This window comes from Sceloporus occidentalis, unplaced genomic scaffold (assembly GCF_023333645.1).
Source record: "Sceloporus occidentalis isolate IW3139 unplaced genomic scaffold, rSceOcc1.0.p SCAF_3, whole genome shotgun sequence".
Lineage (NCBI taxonomy): Eukaryota > Metazoa > Chordata > Lepidosauria > Squamata > Phrynosomatidae > Sceloporus > Sceloporus occidentalis.
In genome coordinates, this window is record NW_028316983.1 from 142,705,638 (window position 1) to 142,723,716 (window position 18,079).

General features: G+C 38.4%; 1 protein-coding gene across 3 annotated transcripts in view; it reads left to right on the forward strand.

Moving 5' to 3' along the window:
• LOC149316906 (serine/threonine-protein kinase Nek7) overlaps positions 1 to 17,468 on the forward strand; it is a 77,827-nt gene extending 60,359 nt beyond the window's left edge. For all 3 annotated transcript variants that reach the window (XM_089516498.1, XM_089516500.1, XM_089516501.1), the window contains 2 exons: positions 1,294 to 1,407; positions 11,691 to 17,468. In XM_089516498.1, coding sequence (XP_089372624.1) covers positions 1,294 to 1,407; positions 11,691 to 11,801 — 225 coding nt within the window. In that variant the 3' untranslated portion in view covers positions 11,802 to 17,468. The remainder of the gene's footprint in view (positions 1 to 1,293; positions 1,408 to 11,690) is intronic.
• Positions 17,469 to 18,079: the final 611 nt, after the last annotated feature.

Here is an 18,079-nt window from a genome sequence, read left to right on the forward strand (position 1 = left end):
CACCCAAAGTCCTAGGGGTGAGCTACAAATAGATATAAATAGTTTATCAAAATCATGTTGGGGTTTTATAGAGTATGCTGTAATGCTTCATGTCTTATGCAGCCTTTGAAGAATAGATGATCATTTTAATGCTGTTATATTGTACTGCATATTGTACATGAAGGTTATATGACAATTTTATATATATATATATATATATCGGCTTTACCATTATATTTTGACAAAAGTTACTTATTTGATGCAGAAAAATATTATTAAGACAAATATACTGTAGAAACCAACTTTAAGTGTGTGCACAAACTCATGTGTGCCCAATGAATTTCATAATATTTTATTTCAAACCATGCCATGTTACAGATTATTTTTGAAACTTCTCATGGCTTCAGACGTAGTTCCTTCCTATGTGGAAAGTGTGTTGTAGGAGGTGGGGTGAGAGCTGCCAGAAATATAAATGTAGAGCCAGCATGGTACTAGTAGCAATTTTTGTTGTTGTTTGTAATGATACTTTGTTATGTAGGGAAAATGGCTTCACAGTCAAATTTCTGAAAAATATTCTAGTTGCAAAAATACATTTCTATTATTTCCAAAAATGATATAAATTAGCTGTAATGTTAGAGTAGCCCACTGTACTGGCCCTCAGCATGTATCATTTAAATGACTTGAGGAAATGCAGTTGGATTTGGGGAAGAACAAAAAACAAATTAAAAAAAAAATCCAAATGATGATGCAACAGTTTCTTTAATCACATGGAGTAGTGGTTCCCTCCCTACTTCTAGGAAATGTATGATTAATCTTCGCATCCCTTACAAAAATAATAACAGATTTGAAGATGAAGAAATATTAATTTCCAATGTTTGAACCACAAATTGAAACACATACAATACTGTAAGTGAATAAATTGAACTTCAAAAAAATAAGCTTTTAACACTGTGCATAAAATGGAAATCCAAATTGGGCAATTAGATTCTGATTTATTCAGGAAAAAAAATAATGAGCGATGACTTGTGAGTCTTCACATCACACACTCAAGGACTCAAGCCACTGTTTGTTGCACCTTCTGAAAGTTCATCTCGGCCTCTGGGGATGTGGGCACCCCAGACTGGGAATCCCAGCATAGGAAGAGCCAATGTCACATACTTGCTAACCCAAATTAAAGGTATCTCCTTCCCCTTATGTAGGAAAGGTAGCTCCTTGAAATGGTACTTAGTTATTTGAAATAGTATCTTTCAATGCCAAACAAAGGTCACACACTCAAAAGGTGTATTTGTCCATCTTTTCTTTCTGTATATACAGATGGCTGCATTGCAAAGTCCATTCTATGGGGACAAAATGAACTTATATTCTCTATGTAAAAAGATAGAACAATGTGACTACCCACCCCTTCCATCAGATCACTACTCAGAAGAGGTAAGTATCATTCCTTTTCTCGGCACTTCCTTGGAAGTAGTGGTATGATAACAAGTGGTGCATGGTGAATGGTACTTCAACCTTACAGTTTGCCTGGTGATCTGAGATGCAGTCCACAATGTAGATGTCTTCTTGCACAGCTTCTATTCATTTCAGTGGTAGTTTTCGTAACAGAATTTCCCTGTCTCTTTGTAAAGGACTGAACAGTGTGTCACTATGTTTTCTCATCCCTGAGCTTGACTCCTGAAGTCAGTAGTGTACTCTCAAAGCTTAAATATTTGAGTGTACTAGTTCTGTAGACTACTGTGAGGTGGACTGGTTTCTGTTTAGATCGCTTTTGATATCTGAGTTTGATTTCTTCTGCTGTTTGCTCTTCTATGCAAGTGATTAAAATGCAGACTATATTATATGGGAGAAATCATTGAAGGTGAATGAAAGCAGGTCTTAAATATCCTCTGTTTCAGTTAACCAAAGCATAGTGAGCAATAGGATTTCTTACATTAATCAGTATAATTTTTTTCTGTTGTGCTCGCTCGATAACTGTTTGTCCTTTGTGATTACTTCTTAGATATGGTAAAAAACAACAACAACACTGTATTATCAAAAGGGTCTGTAATGCCCCACAAAGGATGCATGGACAAATGGGTTTTCCAACTGGTCATAGAATTTTAAATGATATTCTTTATTGTGGAAACATTATAAGCACAATCTATCCCTGAACAACCTTAGTCTGTGTTTACAATATGTAGCAGAGTTGCATTCCCGCCTCCATACATGGGTTCTCTGAGCAAGTATGCACAGATACATAAGTACTATGTGAGACTGTCACAGGGAGCCTGTATATTATTCACTCTGTGTATAGTTCTTCCTAAGTTAAGGAGCATATGCTCAGAGCCCATGTTTCTTGACCAAGGGAGGTTTGTACACTCTTCCCATTCCCTGTGACAACCTGATGCAGGTCTGCTGTGCATATCTATATGCATATGTGGCAATGGAAAAAAGTGTGTGTGTGTGTGTGTGTGTGTGTGTGTGTGTGTGTGTATTCATAGGGGTCCCATTATTAAAGGGGTAGCAGCTCATGCCTGGAGAGTCAAAGATTTAAGAATATACTGTGGTTTCCCCAGTGACAAACTTGTGCTAGTGATGGTTTGTTTTCATTTTGATGCTGAAGATGGTTCAAGAAATGCACATACTGAAAAACAGCAAAGGTGAAAAATTCACTCTTATTAACCAATCTATGTATGCACATGAGAGGAAAGTATACACTTGTCTCCTGCGTCAGAGTACATATATTTTCATGTATGTACTTTATCAAGTACAGAAATATTCTCTCCTAAGTTTGAACAATGTAAATTTATATCAGCTGCAACCCAAGAAAGAGGGTATAGCAACATATTCTAGTTCAGTGTACATGAATTAAAGATTATGTTGAAATGCACATAAACGTCCTCTCTGAAATATGTTTTGTAAGTATTAAAGCTTTGTACTGCTTACAGAATGGAGAGTAACTTGCAATTCAAAACCTCGACTCCTCTTGCTTTTCACGGTTTGGATTATTAATAAAAGATTGCAGTCCAGGAATTTTGGGTCTCTTGAAAATTCTTTGTCATGGGGTGTGACAATCCGTACAGTTTTATTATTATTGTGACAAATTTGGTGTGTGTGTGCGCGCGTGTGTGTTCATTCTCAGATGATGAGAAAGATACTATGAGGTGGAGGCAATTCTGTCCATTAGGGTGTGCAACGTATCCTTAATGTAGGCTTCCCAATTAACTGTTGGGTTCTCCCCCCTCCGCTGCCAGTAGCCATTCTTAATTATTACATTTTTTTGGGTAGAATATAAATACGGCATTTCAGATCCGGAGGCCTGGAAATACAGTAGGGGTGTGAACAATAATGCAAAACGATAGCAGGAATGTCAGTGGCCGTTCTTTGTTGTGTCATTCATGCTGTCTTCCTTTTTCGGCGAGGCGCATGAATATTTCACGTATCTGCATCCTCATCCTCTATTCTTCTTGACTAATTTTCAGACTGTCTGCATTTGCATTTCACATGGTAGCTGATTAGGCGATGCCGAGCGCGGCAGCGAAGCCTCAGCAGGCGGTTGCCATGGTGACCTTCAGCAGGATTTTAATGATGATACCACTAGTGGTTCGTTGAAGTCGGCCTGCCTGGAGGGCTACTTCGCTGCAGCTAAGTGTGAAGTTGGATATATGGATTCTCAGCCAAGGGGCAAATATCAAAGTCCAGCCCGGATAGAAGGTCTTGGTACTGGGAATGGAAATAGATTCCACTTCTTCTTTTCTTGTTTTTCCTCTCCAAATTAACTTAGTCTGCATAGTTCCCACTTTTGGAGAGGGGTGGAAAGCACAAAGCCTTGTTGTTTCCCATTCAGATTCAGGCAGATTTGCTTTAAAGTCACCCCCCCCCCCTTTTTTTTTTAAAAGAATCATTTCGCTATACAACAAATCTAGGAAGAACATCTAGATTTTTGTTAGGAGGATGGGAATAATTTCTTAAGAAGAGTGTCGATATATTTTAATGGCATTAACACAGAGCGTATTGTTACTGGAACAACTCGGGAGTCCAAAATCTTATGTAGTATAAAACTATATACAGTGGACCCTTGTTATACGCTGGGGTTTGGTTCCAAGATCCCCCATGGATAACAAAATCCATGGATACTCAAGTCCCATTAAGTATAATAACATAGCAAAAGGGTCTCCCTTATAAGAAATGGAAAATCCAGGTTTGATATTTGGAATTTATACTTTTTTTGAACATTTTCAAACCGTGGATGCTTGAATCTGTGTATAAAAAATCTGTGTATAAGAAGGGCCGACTGTGGTATAAAACTTTTAAAAGAGGAAGGGGATGTATTTAGCTCTCTCTCCCCCCCTCTCTCTCTTATAATGTCATTTTAATTTTGAAAGTCTTGAACAGACTTGCTATAGCAGAACAAGAGGCAGGCTTGAAGTATCTCTGACAGACCAGAGGAGCATCCCCAAGACTTCTCCTTGGAAATATAGACTTCAGGCTGTTATCTAGGTTGAAAAGTGCACTCACCTGAGCAGTTGAGTTCAGGGATCACTGAACAATGAAATCCACTTAAATTTTTATGCGAATAAATTTGATGAAGGAATTTTGCTCAGCTCAATCTGCCTTCACACTGGACTATTTAAAAGAAAGAAAGAAAGCCTTCTTCACATAACAATACACTAAGATCCATTTTAATATTTTGCCCAATTGCTTTTTTTATAATGTCGCTATAAATTGATTCTGTTTGATCTTTAATCAGCATTTAATCCAATTGAGAGAGACCAGTTATGAGTCCAATGTAGAGAGTCTGAGTTCAGAAAACTCTTTCTCCATTAGGGTTACCAGCATAGAAACTGGAGGTAGTAGCTGTACTTTTAATGTTTGTATAGAAGAGGGAATTTCAGAAGGTATTGCTTGTTACCTGGTTGTGTGGCAAGAAACACCTGCTGAAATTCCCTCTTCTACACAACCATTAAAAGTACTGGAGCCATCCCCAGTTTTCACTCATGCAACACTATTCTGTATACATTCCCCACTGAAGCTCACACACATCCTTCTATTCATACACTAAATGTGTACTACACACATATCCTTCAAATGCTGTTCCCACAAACACTGTTTATGTTGATGCATCAGCTCTTCCTTGAAATCCTTCCTTCCAGATTTTGTTGGTTTCTTAACTGCAGCCAACTGCACTGACAGGTACTTTTAAATAAATAAATCTTCTGAAGTTTGGAATGTTCCTAAACTTTCCATAACACTTCTGCTGTGGAACTGAAGTTAGATCTCATTTCAGTATAAAGTGGGCCCTTGTTATATGCTGGGGTTTGGTTCCAAGATCCCCCATGGATAACAAAATCCGTGAATGTTCAAGTCCCATTAAATATAATGACATAGCAAAATGGTGTCCCTTATAAAAAAAATGGAAAATCCAGGTTTGATATTTGAAATTTATACTTTTTTTTTAACATTTTCAAACTGTGGATGTTTGAATCCATGTATAAAAAAATCCATGTATAACAAGGGCTGACTGTACTGAATTTAGCCAATAATAGAGGTTTCATACTGCAACCTATGTTTTTAATGTTTTTGTGTTGGTTCTTTTTAAAAATTAATTTGATGGGAGCATATAGATGAACAAATGTTTTTCAAATCTGTATGTTCTGTGCACGTATTCCGTATATAGTTGCCTGTGTAATTCTAGTAAATGCCATAACATTATCAAATAGTGTCTCTCTCTGTCTCTGTCTCTCTCTGTCTTTCTCTGTATCTCTCTCTGTCTCTTTCTCTCTATATATATGTATCATTCGAAAACTGGTGCAGAAATATGTACTAGACCCTCAAGGTCAACTCATTGATGAGAATCTGACTAGCAGAGGACTCTGCTAGAGTTCTCTCTGGGATGCTTTCTTTTTTATATATCTGATGATGTGGAAGAATGATAATAATGAGGCTTTTGTACCCAAGACTTCTCAGTTTTTAAGCATGCTTCTGTGGTGTTATCCATTGGGCTGGCCATGTGGCTTCAAAATTGTGGACTAAGATAGGTGTGTCTAGTCCAGATCTTGGAAAACCCACTTCTTTTGTTTTATAGCTCCCAGAATTCCCCAACCAGTGTGTCTGGGAGTTGTAGTACAGAAAATGAGTTGCTTGTTGATATACAGTGCTAGTTCTTTCATGCGTGGTCATTCATTAAGGTCAGTACATTTGCAGTGACTGGTACTTATGGGAGCCACCATCTTGAAGAAGGCTTTTTATTTCCTTTAGTGAATACTGAATACTAAATCCATTTGTTAGTCCTATCTACAGTAGACCAGTTTAATTAACAGAAACTTGGCAAATCAATACTTATATAAGGTTGGATAATTCACCATTTCTATTCTGTGTGGGACTAGACCATATCTCCCTATAGGAGCCTGCTTGAAGTCTTAAGATCTTCAAAAGAGATTCTTCTCTTTGTTCCACTACCTTCCCAAGGTTATTTGGTGGGAAACAGGGCCTTCTTGGTGGCTGCTCCCAGACTTTGGAAATACCTCCTTAGAGAGGCTAGGATGGCTCCCTCCCTGTTCTCTTTCCTCTAGAAGGTGAAAAACTTTCCTATTCTATCAGACTTTTAGGAATTGACTTGCAAAGGGCTTTTAAAGATGTGCTGTTTTGTTAATTTTTATATTCTATCTTTTACTGAATTTTAAATGGTTTTAATTATAAATCAGTTGTTTTTGTATGTTTTTAATAATCTGTGATTTCAATAATTTGTAAGCCACCTTGAATCCCAGTACAAGATGGGATATAAATGAAAATGAAATTAACATCATGTTGTTGATGATGATGATAGCAGCAACAATTGGAATTTAGCCTGCATTACTTTCAGTGGAAACCTTCTGCCATTTAGGATCCTTTAAATCATTGGTCCCCAAAATGTACTCTCTAAGGGATTTTGGGCTTCAGCTCCCACAATTCCAGACTATTGATCAACATGGCTGAGGCTTCTGGGAGCTGAAGTAAAAAATCTCTTAAAGGGCACAGTTTGATGACCACTCTTTAAATGGTAAGGAATCAAAAGATGAACAGATGCCGTTATCTTCCCGTGTTGGTGATACTAGTTAAGACCTGGCCTACATTACATTTATATGGCCCTAGGATGGGTCATGAAATGAAATGAATCTATTCTTTGTAATATTTGAAAACTTCACTCACTATCATTTCTGTTTGGAACAAATGTTGTTAGTTACTGAAGCCACATCACTGTTGCGTCACCTGTGTGGATCTCAAAATGCTCAGTTGTGATTATCCTTGCTGGTCTTCTTGAAGAAGAAGAATCTGTGTGACTGAACTTCCTTATGGACCCCAGGCTCAGGCAACTTGCTCTGTCCATGGATTGAGGGAGGAGGCAGATTTTCTTTAGCACACGGGGACGATAAGGATCTAGAGAATCCTGGTGAATCAGACCAAACATCATTGGAGATGTTGTCCCTCCACTGCAGAAAAACAAAATTTTCCTCCAGTACCAACCAATCTGATCTTCCCAATCTGCATCTTTCACAACAACCATATGCTGGCTTAGTGTTTTCAGTGGGCTATCAACCACAATCCCAAGATCTCTTTCCTGGTCAGTCCATTCAGGCCCATAGCATTTATATAAAATTATGACACCTCCCTCCACATGACTTTACATCGTGTTTATATTGACACACACTTGCCATCTTTGAGCTCACTTTACCACTTTGCAGAGATTCTTTTGGTGTTTTTCAGTATAATATTTTGTTTTAACTGATCTGAAATTTTGATAATATCCAGCAAACGTAGGCCTCTGCATTGATCATCCCAACTCAAGGAAATGGGTGAACAGGTTGTAAAGGACTGGTCCCAATGCATATCCTGGAGAAAACTATTGTTATATCCCTCAGCCTGTCTTTTTCTGGAAATATGGTAGAAGTGTTGTTTCTCTGCAATAGCAAGTCCTTCAGAGGTTAATTTTGCCATCACATCCACATTCATTGACTTTTATCAGATATCATTGTCCTCCAATTGCAATTTTTCCTTGTTTTTCCACTCCTGCTTCCACTGCCTATTTTTTTTCATTAGCTTGCTAAATCAGTTAAGGAGAAAGACAGAACAACTGCACTGTGCCTTCTAATTGTTAGAATGGGGAAACCTCCACCTGGAAATGCCCTCTGACACAGGAAGAAATGCAACATTCTTCATTAAAGATATCTAAAAATGACCTTCATTCTAGGCAGAGACCACATATCAGGTTTTCAGTATGTGCTGTTGGTTTATTTCTTGTGCAGAATGATCTTGACTAACATGGCTGACAAAGACTTAGTCTTACACCTTGAAGGGTCACATACCTCTTCTCTGAAAAGACAGTACCGGACTCAGATAACTGGTGATCTGGTTCAGTGAAAGGCAGGTTCATATATTCATATCCCTATAAGAGCAGGCCATCAGACCCTTAGTGGCAGCTTTTTAATGAGTAATGCATGAGGTTGAGTGAATAACTTCGGCTCTGAAAGGAATAACATTTCTGCTTTAAATCAGAGTTCCTTGCCTCCACAGGACTTTCCAAGCCATTGACTTGCTTGTGCCAGGTTCTCCCTTTCTTTCTTTCTTTCTTTCTTTCTTTCTTTCTTTCTTTCTTTCTTTTTTTTGGGGGGGTCCCTCTGTTTTTTATGACTTAAGGGACACTTATCCTTACTGGGAGACTGATAAACCTGCTAAAGTGAAGAAAAAGAAGAGGAAGAAAGAAAGAAAGAAAGAAAGAAAGAAAGATGTCCCGCTGCTCCCACTACCAGGCTAAGCTCCAGGCAAAATACTGTCGTTCTGCTGAGTTCACAGAGGAGGTTAAGGAGAATAAGCAGAGCTGAAGGAGCGTGCTGCTCAGGGATGCAACAAGAGCCCTCCCCATCCCCAGCTTAGGTCCTGTCCCGGTCTGCCTTCTTGTAGAGCATGCTGGTCATGCTGAACCTGACTGGAATATATTGCTATCCCGCCTAGAATTCTGCTGCTTTCTTGGCATCTCAGCTCAGCCTAATTCACATTAAAATCCCCTGGGTCAGCCAGATGCGACCGACGTTACTAGCTACATGTTAATAGGATAGCTTCCCAACTTTGCTAGAATAGATGTTCCTGGCAATAGGTGAGGAAACTATAATGTTGTATCTGGCCAGTCAGCAAGTGGCAGTTGCCTCTCTACACATCTCTCAAAAGTACAGAGTACTGTTCTGGGTTTTACGCTTTTTACCGCAGTTGCAAAGGCAGGATGGTTTTTTAAAAAAACCTTTGACAAATGCTACTAGTTAAATATTAAAAAGACGAGAAAACACTTTCTCCTTTCTCATCTTTCTTACCTCTATGCAGCTTGTTTAGCAAAGTGCAAAGGCTTGATTAAAGCCTAATCTTCATTGTTGTGTGCATCTCTTTTGTAGAGTCACTGTGGATATTATATTTATAGAAAATGTCGCTGATAAAGAAATCTTTACATAAATAGAAATAATGTACATGTCTCTGTTTCCTAAAAGAGTTTTACTATGTTTATTATGCACATGCTTTCTTTAGAGAAGCAGCCAGATATATCCACATTCTTGTTGCGGTTCAGGTTTTGTTCCAGGAAAACCCCATGTATAGATACATGTGGCTTACTTGAAATATTATTGACTTCCTTGTGTTAGATTAGGTGAAAGACCCCTTCACCTATATCTACCTGCTGCATTTGAAAGTCTTTGGCAAAGGCCTTTCTTGTTTGCATGCTTTTGAGAAAAGACAGGTAATCAGAAACAAAAGCTTTATTAGCAGTGGCATCACACTTGCAAAACTCATTATCAGCGGAGGTAGGTCATGATTCCCTTTTTGCAGTCCTCTTGAAGAGCTCTGCCTTCTAAGGGTTTCCTGGTCTGTTTGACAGAAATCATTTTAGTGTGTGTGGTTGACTTTGTTGTTTGTATCTAGCAGGTTTTAGTCCCATTGTTTGGTTTATATTACATATTAAGGTGTAAATCCACTGTGATTCTCAACAAAAATAAGGGGCTAAGGCTGCATCCACACTGTAGAAATAATCCAGTTTGATGCTACCTTAACTATCATGGTTCAGTGCTATGGAATTTTGGGGATTGTAGTTTTGCGAGACATTTAGCCTTCTTTGTCAGCAAGCTCTGGAGCCAAAACAAACTACAATGCTCAGAATTTTGTAGCACTGAGCCATGGCAGTTAAAGGGGCATCAAACTGGATTATTTTCTGTAGTGTGGATGTAGTCTCAGGGCCGGAGCAGAAAGGTAGGAAAAAGTGGCTTGATCCTGTGTTTTCTGAAACTTGCTGTCCACATGGCCCATTCCCAAGGTGGGCCAAACACCCACAGGCTGTCCGCACCATATGGCATCAAGCCATTCTGCATGGTTGTTGTTTTTGTCGCTTCCCCTCCATGCAAGTGCATCATCACACAAACACTGCTTGCAACCTCCAGTTACCTCCCTTCCCACTCAGATGCCATTCCATTGGACACCTGCCTGTATAATCGGCCACACAGTTGCATCTGTGATGCACTGCCTATACAGTGCATCAGTGTGTCTGGTGACACATTCTCAGGGTGCAATCATGTATACCTCCCTTACATGACCCCTTCATTCCCCCCCCCCCCCCGTTAGACTGTTGGTTTGTGTATGTTGTAATTGCATCCATTGCATCATTGGCAATCATGTTTTTGCTTTGCCACAGTCCCATACTGGTGCTGGGCTGTTTATATGCTGATGTATCTTAAGTCAGAGTATCCCAGCTTCTCCTTGCCACAGTTTTAGCCCTGGAGCATGGCTTTATTTCACTTTCCATCCACTTTCGCCTTGTGCACTGTCTAAACACCACCTTCAAGGTAATTAGAGGCTACTTTATTTGGCTATTCTTGACTACCCCTCTCTAAGAATAACTTGTATTTGTAGCTAGTTGCATCCAAAACTGTTTGTTCAGAATGTCTTTGTTGCCTGTACATTTAACCTTTGTTGGGGCCTTCACAGAATTTGACCATATATTAATTTTATTATATATGAAATAAATTAATTCATGGGAGTTAAAAAGTTTTTTAAAAGACTATCAAGTGTCCTTAAGCCCAATGAAAACAATAAACATAATCATATGTAACTTAATTTTGACGTGTGGCAGCTGTATGAGTCTTCTGCCCATTTCTCTTAGGATATTTTTGTAAACAAAAAATGGAGTCGAATGAAATTAGTTTTGAATGAACAGATTAATAGTATTGTGGTTCAAAGTATAAGAAATAAAATGCATGACTCATCCCTCCATATTTGCATATTTGCTTTGATATTTGCAGATTTGATTATTCATGGATTTGATTAATATCTTTTCTCTAGGAATATCTAGGTCCTCAAATGCAACTCTGTGGTCAACTTTAACTAAAAGTTGCACCGAAAGACCTAGAGATTCCTAGAGAGAACACTACTCTACTAGGCCTCCTTCAGTGCAGTTCTGTGGTCAGTGTCTTTTGGATGTTGACCGCAGAGTTGCACCGGAGGACATAGAGATTCCTAGAGAGGTGTCTTCTTAGGTAAAAACATGGTGTTTTTGTTATTTGCGGTTTTTCCATATTCATGGGGGTCTTGTGCCCCTAACCCTAGCGAATATGGAGGGACAAGTGTATTAAAGAAGGAGCAGGAGAGAAGCTTTGAATATTTTTTATCACTAGGGGAGTTCTTATTTCCCCTTTTGGTTCTTAACATTTTCTTTTCTTTCCTTCTAGCTGCGACAATTAGTAAATATGTGCATCAACCCAGATCCAGAGAAGCGGCCAGATATAACCTATGTTTATGATTTAGCAAAACGTATGCATGCACATACCGCCACCAGCTAAAAGACTTGGCAGCCTATGAAGAGAAGAACAACTTAGAAACTTTCAAGTATTGTTGTGCAAATGCTCTTCCATGTTTTCTTCTATTTGCCTATTGCTTTAAATTTAGTTATGTGCAATGAACATGTTTAAACAGTTTTGTCACAGAGTTTATGATTTAAAACTACTCACCTTTTTTAAAAAAAATAAAAGTATATTGTAAAATATGAAACAGTTTTAAAAATGGTGACAGAACACTGAAACTGGTGATCCTTGCTAATTAAGGAAATGGCAGTTTCACATGTATTATAAGATGAGCTGACATTTAAGAAATATGTTTCCAGTATTTAGTACTTACATATAAGAGATGCAAATTTCTATGTAAATAGCAATGTTGGACCTTTACAAGCAAAAATATTGATTCCCCCGCCTCTGTTGTTTAATAATTTATAGAAATGCTGAATCAGCACAATTTATTGTTCATTGTTCATTATTTTGCCTCATTCCCTCCTGAGGCATTTAATTGATAGACTTTTTTTTAAAGAAGTTAGATGTTATACAGTTTATTGGCTGTTCAACTTCAACACAGATGCTGAATGTGAATAAAACTGAGGTTTTGTTTTTTAGAAACTGTCCAACACTGAAGAAAAAATAGTGAATTGTTTTTTTAATTGTACAGTAACTTAACCCCAAACCGTACCATTTTATTTTATGAATTTGTGTTATTGTAGTGCCTTGCTCCACCAACCTGTTGGGTGAGTAGGAAAGAAATGTACATTTCCCCAAATTGGTAGCTATCAAGGTTTAGTTTTACCAGCATTTCCAGACCCCTTTATCTCAGTTTTCCAATACAGTGGACCCTTGCCTTACGCGGGGGATCCGTTTTGGACTCCCCCACCTAAGGCGAATAATGCGTATGCTTGATCCCAATTGAATATAATGAGGCTGCAGCACAGCAGCACCCACGCACCACAGGCGTATACACCATTCATTGTATGCAGCGCAGCTTCAGCATAAACTGAAAGCTGCATATAGTGCGCACACATATGGCGCGGGCACACTGTACTAAACACATGAAATCAAGGGTGTTGAGGAACGGGCTTAAGGTGTACTAAATCAATAGGTTCATTGGATAGAGGCGCAGGACTCTTAGTTACTTTGCCTTTGTGAGATGTAGATTTAAGAGAATTTCTTCAAAGAGCTGTGCTTTTTGTGTTGCTTTTGTTATATACATATAACTTATTTAGATGCTTTTCTGTGCTATATGTTGATTGACTTTTAAAATCTAGTTCACACCCAAAACTTGAGGCTTGGCCAAGAGGAGGTTACTTCAGTTTAGATATGGAAACTGCATATTGTGTGAAGCCATTAGATTCTATACAATGACTGCCATTTGGCAGGGGCTTGAAAATTCATTAATGGGACAGTTTCTCTGTGCCCTGTAGTGTCTGGTATGCCTAACACGTAGTTTTTTTTACATCCATGAAATGTGGTAAAAGAAATAGGTTGTGGCCACAGAGCTAAATGTTATTGTAGTAGACAGCCATTGTGACAGAGAGAAATTAATAAGCCCATTAAAACTGAGATACTGCTTCCTAATAATTCATTACATGTTTTCTGCTTTGTTTACTGAAAATACTGTCTTGAGCAAGCTTCATTTCTATGCATTTTAAAGAATATCCTGAACTGAGTCTGTGTCCGCACTGCATAAATAATCCAGGTTGATGCCATTTTAATTGCCATGGCTCAGTGCTATGACATTCTGGGAACTACAGTTTTGTGAGACATTTAGCCTTCTCTGTCAGAGAACTCTGGAGCCACAACAAACTACAGTTCCCAGAATTCCATAGTATTGAGCCATGGCAGTTAAAGTGGTATCAACCTGGATTATTTCTGATGTGCGGACACAGCCTAAATCACAGTTAATTGTCCCAGGATTATTCTCATTTTTCCAAAGGCTGAAAGAATATTCATTGGGGAGTGGGAAAGCATTAAATTGCAATTCCAGGTGTTGATATAGACAGTAATCTGATCATTTGCAAATTTCTTGAAGTGTTAAAGTGTTCTGCTTGATAGTGAAAACTTTAAAGACAGTATGACTTGATAGCGAATGTCCATTGTTGGCAAAGAGGTAACACTGAAAAGTAACCTTGTAACAGCAACAGGCAGTTTGTTGCCCTCCAAGTGTTACTGGGCTGCAGTTCCCATTGACCCTAGCAGCATAGCCAATGGTGAAGGATGATGGGAATTATAGTCTAATAGCATTTTGAATATTACCATTATGTATATATCATTATTATTTAGAATATCACAACATCACAGTATTTCTTTGTAAATATTAATCCCAATAGGTTGAATATTTCTCCATGGTTTCCTCCGCCTCCCGTCCTCCTTTTCTGGTGTTCCTTCTTTATGTTAATTGTCAAAAATGAGAAAAATAAATATGAAGCCATGTGCTGGTGCCATATTGATGTTGCCTGTTACATTTTCCTGCTTCACTAGTGCCTATAGTAGATTTCAGTGGTGATATAACCATCACAAAACAGTTCTGTTTCACCTCTGGCAGAACAGCGAAGTCTACACATATGGTATTTTTTCTCCATGTAATATAAGAGCCAGCCATGATGGCAATATCACAATACCCATAGCAAAGCCCTCTATCAAACGTATACATTCAAGTGATCCTCAAGGCTTTAGGATCTCTAGCTCTTAAAGCAAGTGAAAGTCATTTCTGTGCTGTCCACTCAGAAATCTTTATCCCAGTTGCAATAGAGACTTGTCTAATTGGCTGGAGACAGTGTCATTCCTAGGGAAATGGTGGTACAAAGCACTGTCATGACCAAAGCATGTCACTAGATGCTTTCATTTGTTCTAATTTCAGTGATGTTAAATAGATGTTTTACCTAATGTTTATCACTATTTACATTAGGCGATAACACGACCCAAGTTAATAGTAAGGTCCAGCAACTCTGTTCAGTGACTGCAATCAGAGGAGGCCTGCATAATTTGTGATCAGGTCCAATGTAATTCACTCAGGGATACCCCATGTTCCAAGTAAATGTGGGGGTACTTAACCCATAATGGTGAGATGAACATCCCTCTCACCAATAAACATTTGTTTTTTGGGGACAATCACCATGCTTTCGCAGTTCCAGCCAAGATGCTATGCTCAAAGATTTACCAAGCCCTTGATGGGTTGGTTACCATATGTCTACTAGGGTGGGGAGTGTGTGATCCTCCAGATGTTGATGGCCTGCAAATCCCATCAGACCTAGCCAGCATGACTTATGTTGAGGGATCATGGGAGTTGTATTCCAGTAACCTTTGGAGGACCACATGTTCTTCATTCCTACCATGTGCGCCTGATGGTGACTTGATTGTCCCCAGTTTGGCAACCATGAGCCAGAAACGTTTTGTTGCTACACTTTATGCTTATGACAGCTTAACTTGTGTCAGTTCACATGTAGTCTTCTAGACACAGGCTCTTCTTTAGAACAACCTCTAGCTCTATGGAACCTTAAGCAAGTCGATTGAAATGATGCCATCTTCCTGAGATTAAGAAGGGAAGTGTAATACAGTTTTCATTAGAAGGATTCACAAGAGTTTGTTTCTTCTTCTGCATTTTTTTGCCTTATTAATGAGCTAAAATTACATTTGCTTTAAAACCCAGCATTGTACAGGACAGTTATTTTTGTACTAATGCCCACTAATGAGGGTCAAATAGCTGTCCTGTAATATGCTGTTTTTTAAAGCAAATGTAATTGTAGCCCCATTCATTAAAAAAAAAATGGAAAATACCAAATGAAGTATTGTGAAACCTTCTAATGGAAATAATGAAATTACATGTCAGCAATCTTTAATATGTTTCTTTCCCTTGCCCTCTTTAGACTGTTTTAAAAAACTGAGAGAGAAAAGCTTCTGCATTTAACATGGGAGCCTGATTTCCATTGGATGCCCTTACATCCTGATCCTTTCTCTGTTTAGTTTGGTGTAAGTCTCACTAAATTTAATAGGGCTTGCTCCTATGTTGGGTGAAAAATGCCAGATTTATTCTTTCAAATGCATCCCTTAATTCAAAACAAAAACCAATGGGAAGGCAGAAATTGCTTTGAAGATGTAGTCTTGGAAGTAATTTTGAAGCTTGTTTCAAGCTGACATCTTCAAAACAAAGACATTTTCTTTAAAAGTCAGTATCTGGTCCTGACAATGTATCATATTATGATGAATGACCAGTGGAACTGAGAAGGAATGAATGTTAGCAATATTTCATACATGTACCAACACTGCAAATGGTAATAGTCTGCTAAGAAGAGCAGGATTGGCACTGGTGCCCCTCAGGCACTGTGCAATGGCAAAGCTTTTGCAGTACAGTAGAAATAAATGTAATGAAGATAGCCTTCATGATCTCATTAGGTTGTCCATAAACCTCTACTACCAGGACTCAGATGCAGCTGTGAGTTAAATACAAAAATCTTGCTTTATACAGCACAGCAGGGAAAGTAGTGGCCCTCTTCATAAGTCACTAGCCTTTTCTGTATTCACACTAGCAGGGTAATATTTCATATTCAAGGCTGGGAGTTTTCCATGTAAGTACCATAAATCCTTTGGCAAGGGAGCCCGAGAAACATGTAGCCCTCCAAATGTTGGATAGCAAGGAATTTCTGTCCAGCAACACCTGGAGAATCACACAGTCCCCACCTCTGCTATTTCTTTCTCCAAACATAGCCACAGAACTGCTCTATGGGCAGTCAGACCTAACAAATTTGCATGCTGGCTTTCAGTATAATATTTGTCTTTATTCTCAGTAGATCCCTAGATTATCTGGACCGCCAGAGAAAGTTGGAACTCCATTGCCTTCATAAGAGCTTGTTGTATGCATCAAGTATATTATTTCTTAATGACAATTATTCCCCACTGTCCAAAATTGGGAGTAGATTTGGCAAGCAGCCACTTCTGTTTGTTTCCAGAAAAGATAATCTTTTTTAAAAAATGAATGTTTCAGAGAAAGAGTCTACAAGAAATCCATGTTCTAGAAACTGGAGTGTAGCAGAGGTGGAATCCCTTTCCCTGGGACTTAATTCTGTCAGATTGGAAACTTAATCCTAATTGAAGGTTAGGCTGTGATGGTTCCTATGAAGAGTCAACAAAACTACTTCCAGACTTGGGGAAAAGTTGTATTTCAAGCCACAACTCACAGAAACTTTCCACATGGCCCACACTGGCTGGGGCATCTGGAAACTGTAATCCAAAAAGGTAACTTTTCCAAGTTCTCCTTGCTTAAGTGCAATATCATCTAGGGATAACATTTCCAGCAGAGTATATTTACATATAACAATAACTGTTCAATTAGTACCTTAATTTTTCCTTCAGCACTAGTGGGAAATACTCTTCTAGACTCCATATATATGCAGCTGTTGCTTTTAGCATATTCTGTATTTATTTTACCTGAACTGTTGTTTGCATCAAGAAAGCTTATTCTTTGAAATGAATGTATCACTTGGTAAACAAAACATGTATACATTTTCCTCGCCTTTTATCCAGTAATATTGTTAATAGTTTTGACTTCATGAAATATTTTTATTTTGTTGTGCTTTCTTCACTCACTCTACACAAAGATTGTGCTCTGTGTTTGGAGATTTATGTTGTACAATAATATAAATAAAGAATGCACAAATTAAATATATCATAAAATAAAATAAAACAACCTTGATGTATTTTCTTCTCTCTTTATCATTTCCCTAAATGCCCACTGTGATACTAGGCAAATCATGGAGAAACAGAAAGGTTCCCAGTTGGCAAAGGGGTCAGACAAGGCTGTATCCTTTCACACTCTCTGTTCAACTTGTTTGCAGAACATATAAGAAAAACAGGCTTGGACACAGAAGGAGGAGGAGGAGTGAAAACAGGAGAAAGGAATATCAACAATCTAAGATATGCAGATGACACCATAGTACTATCAGAAAACCTCACAGACCTGGAACACCTACTAAGGAAGGTCAAGGAAGAGAGTGCAAAGCAGGCTTAATGTTGAACATAAAGAAAACAAAAATAATGACCACTGAGGACCTTCACAAGTTCCCATACCTGGGATCAAACACTGATATAAATGAGGGCTGAAGCCAGGAAATCAGAAGATTAAGAATGGAGAGGGCAGCCATGAAAGTACAAGAAAAGATTCTAAAATGCAAAAATATACAACTGAGCACAAAAGTTAGAATCATACAAGCCATCGTATTCCCTATTACCATGTATGGATGTGAGAACTGGACAGTCAAGAAAGATGATAGGAAGAAAATCAAAGA